Here is a 10632-nt window from a genome sequence, read left to right on the forward strand (position 1 = left end):
TTTTTTGGGGACAATTTTTGAGGAACTTACATCTTTCATTGTAGATTCCTTTTGCATTTGAGGGACAGCCCCTCCCAAGTTACAGGCCATAGGTAAACGTTTGTTGCAAGCTAATTTCAGCTGCTTAGGCAGGCTCATAGATACAGTACTGCATCTTATAAAACTGGTCCGTTTGTCCACAGCAGGTGACATACTAGAACCATCTATTGTCTTGCTATCGGAACTCAAATTACAATCTGTATCCAAAGAAGGTGTCATTTCTTCAGAGGAAGGTGTTTCATGACACATGGCTTTCTGGGAATCAACTAAGTTTTGTCTGTCACTGTTGGAGTCCACATTCAATTCACTTTTCTTTCCTGGTTTCACTTTGTTCACCTGTTCCTCGTTATACAAAACATTCTGATAAATGATTTCATTGTTTTTCAAACTATCTTCAAAAAGACAAGAAGAGTTAATGTCTAAATTCTCTGGTTTTTCAGTACTTTCACTAGGAGTATCTATGTGCTCTTGACGAAACAGCCGTGCGGCACGTGTCTTTCTGGGCTTGGGAGTTGGAAATTTTGAAGTACATGATACTAAGTGAACTTCTAAGGGACCAAGGTCTTTGACTTCTGAGTTCTTACTAACTCCATCTGAAGATAAAAAAGTACTCCTTTTACCATGTGCTAGAGCTTCTTGTTCAGATGAATGAAAGCAAATATGGCTTTTTTCACTGTCATCCTGACAAGTTTCAATATTTTGAAGTTCATCGATAGGAAGTTGTAGGAGGCAGTAGTGATCAGGAACCTTTTCAAAGCTGGACTGGGAAGGTGTCAAGTCTGAAAATTCAATTCTGAACTGTCCGTTGGAGTTACAGCCCTCATTCGTTTCTGGGTTGTCTGTGGAAGTGTGCTTCTGTGGGGAATAAAGGGTGATGTTCATTAAAACATCTTTAAACTTCTCTTCTAGGATGCTTACCTTTAAAAAACAACTGTACTCTGGCTCTTGACCATTTCACCATTAGAATCATTTCTACTCATTGTTTTTATAGCTGAAATGAACTCATCAATTTTACTATTTTCTAAATTTTCAGGCATTGCTAGTGACCCTAAGACAAGTTGCTTTACACACAAATTCTCCCTATTCCCAAGCTTATGGATACACTAACTGCAGGAACACATTGGTAAAATATAACCACAGCTCTGATGCCCTACCTTTTTGCAAGAAGAGCTGTCAGCACTTTCAGGTAATTCCTGTTTATGTTCTTCCAGATTCACGATGGTTTTCCTTGATGGTGACTGCCTGATGTCACAAACAGGTGAGCTTTTCAGAACTTTTGGTTTCGGGGCTATTGCTGGTTTGGTTTTCTTTGTTGACTGTGGAACACTAGAAATCACAATATCAGGTTTGGGTGCAATAGGAGGTGGTACTGACTTATTATTTGCCACAAACTTTGGTTTGGGGGCTAGTGGTGGCTTCTTAATCTCTAGAAAGAAAAAAATAATAACATGATTTAAAAAAAAAAGCAGGAGATGATAAATGGTTACATTTGATAACTTTTACTTTTGACAATAAGGTGCACCTGCATTTTACTAGGTAGATTATGTTACACTAGGGCCCCAGTGCAAGGATTCTCAGCCTGGTCTACGCCCTCTCACAATCCGGGACCCCTCGGGGGATGTCAGACTGCCGGTTTCAGCCTGATCCCCGGTGGCCCAATCCCATCAGGCCCCATCCAGGCAGGAGGGAGACCGATCCTGTGCATTAAGCGTCCAACTAGTCATTCAGTCGCTTAGGCTTTTATATATATAGATTGTATAGAGTCTATATTAGCCTTAAAATTGTCTCAGTTCTAGAGTACATAACTTTGGATATACTATACATTTCTCAATATGGTTTTTCTTCTAACTTTGGGACAGATAACCATAAGTTCAGACCACACTAAATGAAATAAATGGCTTCTCCTTGGGTCCCAAGTAACAGGAGAAAGTACTTCAGTTCATTTGCTAAGTGCTAAGAGTTGAATTTGCCTGTTATTTGTAGGGCACAACTCTTTTTTTTTTATGGCAACCAAAAAGTACATTAATTTAATTATATTGAAATAAAGCATATTAATTTAATTATGTTGAAATAAAAGATTTCTGTTCAAAGGAACCATGAACAAAGTCACTAAAACAATAGAACACAAGATACTTGCAATATCTGAAACAACCAGGGTTTACCCTTTCTAGAATATATAAGGAATTTCTGCACATTACCCAGGAGAAACTGTCAACCCAGTGCAAAATGGTCGAAGGATATGACTAGTAACGTATAGATGAGAAAATTCTTAAGCTAACAAGTACTTTGAAGAGATGTTTAAAAACATTAATAATTGGAGAAAATATAAATTAAAGCAATAATGAGATCTCACTTTAAACATATTAGACTGGTGGAGTTAGAAAGCTAGATAATGCCGTATGTTGGAGGCAATGTGTTGATATAAGAACATAATCCAATGCTTGAGGTAATGTGACTGGTTACAGCAATCCTGAGATCAATTAATCAGGCAGCTATAGTCAAATTTAATATGTTGAGCCTGAGAATAGAGATATTTAAGAAGGGACCCTGGTGGCTAATTGGGCTGAAATTTAAAAACAGAGCCAAGCAGCAGTTGCTAAACAGGGTCCTCTTGCACAGCTGCACTTCACGAAGAAGCCTACACTGATTTGCCTGCATGGTGGCTGAGCCAGCCTTTAAAAGGAATTCTGGGAATCCTATTTCAACCAATAGGATTAAAACGTTCTCCATCCAATCAGAGCTGTGCAACTATGTTCTCATTTTCATCTTCACCAACTAATCAGAGTGGCTCCATTCTGACCAATCAGGATGGTGTTATTTGGATCAAGGATACAACTCTTTAAGCTTCTCATATGAATAAGCAATATTCTTCTACCTCAAAGATGTACAATAGAGATGTGTAAATGCCTTTATCAATAACCTATATCACTAAAACCCCAAAACAATCTTAAAATGAAATACAGAAATTTTTCAAAGTTAAAACTAAAAAGTAATTCTTCTGTATTAGTTGAGACTCATAATAAAACTAATATTTCTCTGTGCAGGGGTTGTCAATGGGGAATTTTCATTCTAATCCTTCATGGAGCTCAACCCTAGGTCTAATCAACTAGTTTCTGGGGATTAAGCCCGGACATATGTATCCCCTGGACATATTTTTTCTTAGGATCCACAGGTGATTATGCTGTGTACCCTTCATTAGTGCATTTAAAAGATGACCACAATGTCTAGTCTTCCTAGTCATTATATAAAAAGTACTGAGGGAGCACCTATTATACTGAGTTAGATTTCTACAGATCTGCTCTTAGCCTAGAAACCTAATAATAGCCTCACACAAAAGACCGATAAAATGAGATATAGAGAGCCTGAACATTTGGTTTTTTAAGTTCTTTTAAGTTTTTCCACCTATACTGTCATTTATCACATAGTCATACTTCCTCAATGAAATCCTGAGATAAAATATTTTCTTACATTTCTTATATTTATGTTTGTTCCTCCAATATCATCTAATGCTTAATAAAAATGTGATTTACTAAAAAAAAATCTTTCAAAAAAAGCTTTCAAAATATCTACTGGACATTGTTTAATTACTTGAATACACAGAGGCTTAGATACTTCATAAGGTGATGAATTTCTTTTCAACAAAGGAAATTAGTCACAATGCTCAGGATGATATTACATGGAACTGAGTTTTAAAAAAATTAAAAAGAGTTCCTTTTATCAACCAAGGAAGAATTTCCCAAACCTCTAATATTATGTGTTCAATCAAGATCACCAGATAACACATGCTTTCTCACTCAATATAATGTTGTGGCAAATAAAGAAAATAATGAAATATTTTCAAAATAACTTAATACAAATTCCCAAAGCTTTTTACATTTTCAGTTATCTATCCAATAAGCATGTTATTGGTTTTTTGTTTTGTTTGTTTTATAGGAAGAAAAAAATTGGAAAGCCCTTCAAAGCCTAATGCTAAAGCTTGGTATAATGATCTCTCAAATTCAACTCTTGGTCTATTAAGTCAGTTCTTAAAAGAAAGCATGAATGCCCTAGGCCTCTTCCCAACCTCTCATCTTACTCAAGTTAATGAAAACTGACAGGTCGTCATGTTGATTTCATTTCTGTAACCATTCTTAGAGCATTCTACCTCTGGGATTTCTGAAGGAATGGGAAAAAAATAATCCATTTTGCAAGATGAAAAGGGTTCTGGAGATTGACTGCCCAGCAATGTGAATGTACTTAATTAACACTACTGAACTGTACACTTAAAAATGATAAAGATAACAAATTTGTGTTATGTGTATTTTACCACAACCAAACAAAAAAGAACCCATCTAGGCAAATTAATCTTTTATTTTCTGAAAATACAGCTTTGTCAGAAGCTTCCAGGTCATTTAACTGATCGATTTTTTATTTGTAGTTAAATTTTTTTAAATCCTCACCAGAGGACATGCTTAAAAAAGAGAGAGAAGAGAGAGAGAAAGAGGAGAGAGAGAGAGAGAGAGAGAGAGAGAGAGAGAGAGAGAGAAACATCGATCAGTTGCCCTCCACAAGTGCCCTGATCCAGGACTGAACCAGCAACCTAGGTATGTGACCTGACAGGATATCTAATCTAGCAACCTTTCGGTGCACAGGACGATGCTCAACCAACTGAGCCACTCTGGCCAGGCTAATTAAATTGTTTTTTAATCTCTGTTACCAATTTTACTCTTTTCTTTAAATGTGCCTTCTATATGAGTCTGCTTCCAACAGACTTAATCTCTGTTCTCTTTAGTGTCCTAGAAATTAAATTACTTACATATGAGCTGTGGTTGACTGCCAACAAAAGTAGCCCAGCATTATGTACCTAATGCCCTCAATGCATACTCATTGAATTAAGTAAACAGCTGTGAAATTTGGCTCACCAGTGTTAGTTAACCATGTACATATTAGACTTTAGAGGAAGTCAATAATACAATGTGGGGAGCTGGCTAACCTAATTATTTGCCTTTCTGCAGATCTGGCTGCCTCAGTTTCCTTACTTGTAAATAAAGAGTTGGACAGAACTGTAAAGCCCATATGATTCTGAGATGATAACTTGTGAGATACTTGCTTCAGGAAAACCTTTATTTTCTCCAGCCCCTTTTGTCCTGTATGATTTTTCATCAGTATAACTTTGTTTTTCACCACTAGAAAGCAAGCTCCAAAAGGGCAGGCACTTTGTCTCATTGCGATGTCCCCAATGGTGAAAACAGGGCCCTAGCAATAGTCAGATCTGCCACATACACTTACTCTTTAATATTTCTCAGTAACAGGAAATTCCTTTTTTTTAAAGTCCATATCCATTTCAATGTAGAATAATATTTTGAAAAGTATCAGGAATCAACTTCAATAGGATTATTGAATACGTTCTTAATTATTAGTAGGAACAAGAGTTTAACTAAGTCATTGGTACAGAAATATCTGGAATCCTTCATTATTATTACCATTACTTTTTTTCATGGCTCTATTATGAAAGAAATACAACTCAAAAAAAAAAAATAACAAGCCATTGTATTGTGGTCTGCTCCAATGTCAAATTCTTGAAGTACATGATCTTTGGAAATGAATCCAGCACCTTTGCATCTTAATTCTGTATCAACAGTCAGACCCAAAGCCTTTCAGGGTAAAGCGGCAAATCTTTTATTTATACAGCTGTTTGGCTCCAGGAAAAAATAAGGTAAGACTAAAGCACTTGTACCATGTCACTATTACAAACATACTGCCATCTATTACACACAGATGGCTGCGGCTCACGTGCACACTTTCTTAGCTTTCAAACCAGCCGTAAAGGAAAGCACAAGCATTAATGAGACAGTGACCTGTACAAGTTAAAAAAAAAGAAAATAGAAAACACATACCTGTAATTACCTCTCCTTTTAAATACATTGATTAGAATAATTCTAAAATCTTACTATGGGCCTACTCTTTCACAGATGTTTCAGAAAAACAAAGCAAGCTCTTCTTCAGGCTACAGAAAACATAGATGTTCTACAGCATTTCTCTTATTTCCTTAAGTTAAGCTAACCATGCCAAATCCCGCAGATTAACTTCGATATAAACAAACATTCCCTTCCCCAATTGGAAATAACTTTCCTAAACTTCTAATTAAATTGACTATTGTTCCAAAAAGCATAAACAGCTTGTAAAAATGATGAACAGATAATCTTATAAGAATAGGATGAAAATAAAACCCAATTCTCTTCCATATCCTCCATTTAGACATGTGAAAGAATTAAAATAAATCTTAACAGATGCGTGGACAAAAAAGTAGCTAATGCTTCTCAGCAAACCATGCTAAAAACTAACTCAGCTAAACACAGGAAGTGTCCCTCTTTTAAAACACCACAAAAATGTCTGTGGATTTCTTTAATTGTAAAGTTGATAAAATATAAAAATAGCTTGCATTATTCTAGGGTAATGCAAATTAAAGAATCATAAACCTCCAGACTGAGCCCTAGATCAGGTTTACATATTTAAATGTCATATTAAATGCTTCTGTATCTCTTCATTATAAACTGTTAGAACTGGGATTGAAAACTGATGCATATAAGGTATAAATATTTTAAATGTGCTTGATACTCCAAGAGAGCTAAAATTAGCTGGAAGGGTTTAAATCCAACCACTTTAAATTAATTAGAAGAGCTCAGTAATAAAGGAAAACTGAACAAAGGTGAGGCACAGAAATCACTTTGGTAAGGAAAAGAGTTTATAAGGAACATGATATGACAACATATCTCCTACACATACATACAACATCAGAAAGGAAAGATCCATAATTTCTTCAGGAATACTACTTCACTCTTTGCTTTCTTACTACTATTGGCTACCTTCTTGCCTAGTTACCTGTAATCTTTTTACACCTAGCAGTGTAACACTTCAATAAATCTAGGCTTTAGAAATAGGACAACTTAGAACATTTAGAGTGCTGTTTGACAGTTTCACGTTGCAGGAATTTAAAACAAATGCCAAGAAAAGCAAAGTGATTCTAGAAGTCACTTCGAGGGAAAACTTTACACTACTTTACTATAAAGTTTCTAATAAAAGTGTATTTCTTTCAACGTGGACGAAACAAAGGGGAAAAAAAACCCTTAATACTGAATACATTAAAAATTGTGGTTTAAAAAGTAACCTATATTCTTATCAATTGGATCTAAAACCACTTCAGTAATTATCATGGAATATATGAACTGTTCCTTAAAAATGTTTAGAAATATGTGCAGAATTGCTCAAAATCCAAAGGTAAACAGTTTGTCGTTTGGATGAAGGGAAACAACTATAGGGGGCAGACGGAAAATCAGGCTGTGTTTATACTAACCAGGTAGAAATAGAAAAGAAAATCCATAAAAAAAAAATTGGGCAAAGATGAGCAAAAAATTGCCATGGGCACTTCTATTCCTCTACTTCTCGGGTGACGGGGAAAACTTGATGGTTATCCTTTTTTTCAGGATAAACCACCTCTTTATCTGAGTAATAAGCGTCAGGGTTTCCAGTCGATACCAGGTTGAAAGCGACTCAGCACCGTCGCCGAGTTCAACACTCTGGGAACACTGCCCTTTCTTAGAATAACTGATTCCTTAACATGGTCATCTAAACTATTTTCACACGCAAAGGCAAAGTCGCTCAAAGTTTCGGAGACAAGCAAACGGTCCTTTTTTCATTTCGCGTTTCACCTGGCGCAGAGCCCCCAACACCGGTCTCCTTTTAAAGGCAGGTCCCAAGGGAGACACGATTTCCAAACACCCTCTCTGGGCAGGAAGGGAGGAGGAAATAGGGCAGCAAATGCCGTCTGCTCCACACTTGCCACCGTCCCCGGCAAAAGTGCAAAAGGAACACCACTAACCTACCCCAAAGGAGAAAGCTGCTCCAGAACCCGACTAGCAGCGCTCCCTACAAACTTTCCAGGGGCAGCGCGAGCGCCGTCACTTACCGGCGGCAGAAGTCATGATTCCCCAGGCGGCTGGCTTCCCCGCTTGCCTCCCCCTCAATCCATGCTCCCCTAATCGTCCATTGTTTCAAGAATTTAGGCAGGGAAATAAAGCTCCCGCGGCGTCCACATTCCGTCCTGCTGCTCCGCAGCGAAACTCAAGGGTCCGCACAAAGGATGCGGCGGACTCCAGGGACCCGGCGGCGCTCCCGGGCGCGAGCGACAAGCTGCGGGCACGAGCAGTGCTCACCGCGCCTCTGCCGGCGCGTGCCCGTCTCCAGCTTTAAAAAAAAATAAAAAAAAAAAAATCCGTGCTCTTGGCGCCCCCTGCCAGACACAGCCGTAAAAGGCGGACAAAAGCCCCAGCCTCCTCCAATCAGAGGGCTCGAGCTTCCTTTTGCTCCTGCCTCTCCCGTCCACAGGATCATCTTCTGCTCCAATAAGTGCGCCTGAAAAAGGGGGCGTGAGCTGAGAGGCATGCTGGGAGTTGTAGTTTTCTGGGCACACGGGACGGGAGAAGCGGCTGCCTGGGTGCCGCCAGCTCCCCCGCCTTCATTTCCCATCGTGCTGAGGCGGGTGGCATGGCGGAGAAGGATGACACCGGAGTTTGACGAAGAGGTGGTTTTTGAGGTAAGGAGAAAATGGCGGTGGGTGTGGATTGCCTTTGTTTGAGAAGAACGAGGGCGAAGGCGAGGAGGCAGGGCGAGGGACCGATCGCGGGGTGAGGGATCGGGTGACGGTCTTGCCGGCCTCGGTCACCAAATCTCGGCGATTTCTGGGCCTAGAGTTGGCTGCTGCCTGACAGGTGTAGCCCGAGACGCCCTCAGCCTCAGGCCCGCCCGGAATTCCCAGTCGGGCGGGTGGACGGGAGGGAGTCCTGCCTGTTCCTCGCCCCAGGACGGCTACGCCTCAGTGGGACTGCCCCTGGCTGGGGCGGGGCCCGGTCGTGCGTTTTTGGATACGCACCAGTACAACTTAGCCTCCCAGTTTTACGTCCTTGATTTGGGGGGTCATTGTTTTACGTCCTTGATTTGGGGGGTGGGGGGGAGTCATTATCCAGAAGTGCCTTAGGTCCCTGTACCTGGTCGAGGCGTGGCCCTCGGAGTGAAGGCAGCAGGTGCCAGTTTTGTAGCAACGTTTAAAATATGTGTGGGACCCATCGCGGGTGACGAGGGCCGGGCATCTGAGCGTTTAGGTTCAGTTCTTTTGTCCTTTGCTGTTGCGCTAAGTGTAGCCAGTTCTGACTTAAGGCTCCGGTGTGAGTGCTTTTGTGTGGGACTATTTTAAGACGTTCTCTGCCATCTTGAATGGTGAAAAAAAACCACACACACACACACACACACACAGGCAAATCTTTTTGTTGCCATTTATTTATCACCCACAGGTGCAAACCCAGCACCCCTGTGCAGATGCACTGCATAGATGTATGTTTTGCGTCCACACATTCAGCTAGATTTTAAGAAAAATTTCAAAAAGATATGGCCCGTTCTGCACAATGGGAGAGCTAGGCACTAAACAATATAAAGTGATAAATATTGAAATATGTACAAACTGTCGTTGGGGGATTGGTTGGGAATCCATCATCTGTTCTTGTAACCTCAGAGGAGCTACCCGCGGCCAGTGAATGGTATCAGAGGTGAATCTTGAACTATGAATTGGATTAGGAGGACAAGGAGAGAATGCATCGCAGGGGGAGAGAGCAGAGCGCGCCAAGGTTGGGAGGTGTGACAGTACTTGGCGTGGCTCTTTCAGGGGCTGGAGTGTGGGAGGGGCACGGTAGAAAGTGCTTTGATTTGGCTAGAATGGAGAAGTAGGGGAGGATAGGGCTATTTTACCAAGGTGAAGAACCTGCATTCAAAGTGCTCTCTAGGAAAGACTGGTGCCTGCATTTTGGAAATGAAAGAAGAAGTAATAAAATGTTCTAATAGCTTGGACAGATGCTTCTAAGATAAAATTACAAATTAAATGTGAGAGCTAAAGGAGAGATCAAAATCTAGGTTGCTTAGAAGATTTCTGAATGTAATAATAATAAATGTCCAAGGAACATTTCATTGTAGCAAATAAGCCACAAAATTAAAATCATCCATTATCCTACCATCCAAAGATGGCCATTATTAACACTACAGTATGTGTTACAGACTTTTTTCCATGCAAGTGTATGTTTAAGTCTGTGATATTTTTTAACACAAAAGATAGCATACCACATAGAATTTTGTATGTTTTTTTTTTCAGTTAAATTTATCATGAGTCTTTTCCTATTCATTAACTCTTTGAAAACATTATCCCATCATACATATGTTTCATAATGTAGCAATTTTCCCATTGTGGGATAATCATATTGTTTCAAAATACTCACCATTGTAATCAACACTGACATAAATCTATCTTTAATTATAACTCTGAATTTTCCTTATAATAATTACTAGAAGGGAAACTAGTAGGTGAAAAGAGTAATTTTTAAAGACTTAATGAAGAAAGGTTATACCAATTTAAGTTTCCATTAAGAGTATTAGTAGTTTCACACAAATCCTCAGTAACAGCCTTATTGGTTTATCTTTGCTAATTTGCTAGGAAAAAATAGCACTCCATTATTCTAATTTACATTTTGTGCATTTATTGAAGCCATAGCCATTTTTCTCTCTTTGCTTGAA

The 10632-nt window shown here is 39.3% G+C and overlaps 2 protein-coding genes across 2 annotated transcripts in view; one reads left to right on the forward strand and one right to left on the reverse strand.

Annotated features, from left to right (window-relative positions):
* FGD6 (FYVE, RhoGEF and PH domain containing 6) overlaps positions 1-8240 on the reverse strand; it is a 132861-nt gene extending 124621 nt beyond the window's left edge. Inside the window, 3 exon segments of the mRNA XM_015559945.1 lie at positions 2-963; positions 966-1465; positions 7985-8240. Coding sequence (XP_015415431.1) covers positions 2-963; positions 966-1465; positions 7985-8000 — 1478 coding nt within the window. The 5' untranslated portion in view covers positions 8001-8240.
* Positions 8241-8443: 203 nt separating this feature from the next.
* VEZT (vezatin, adherens junctions transmembrane protein) overlaps positions 8444-10632 on the forward strand; it is a 69696-nt gene continuing 67507 nt past the window's right edge. Inside the window, exon 1 of the mRNA XM_006757616.2 lies at positions 8444-8611. Within this exon, the coding sequence (XP_006757679.2) occupies positions 8459-8611 (153 nt within the window). The 5' untranslated portion in view covers positions 8444-8458. The remainder of the gene's footprint in view (positions 8612-10632) is intronic.

This window comes from Myotis davidii, unplaced genomic scaffold, assembly GCF_000327345.1.
Source record: "Myotis davidii unplaced genomic scaffold, ASM32734v1 scaffold13, whole genome shotgun sequence".
NCBI lineage: Eukaryota > Metazoa > Chordata > Mammalia > Chiroptera > Vespertilionidae > Myotis > Myotis davidii.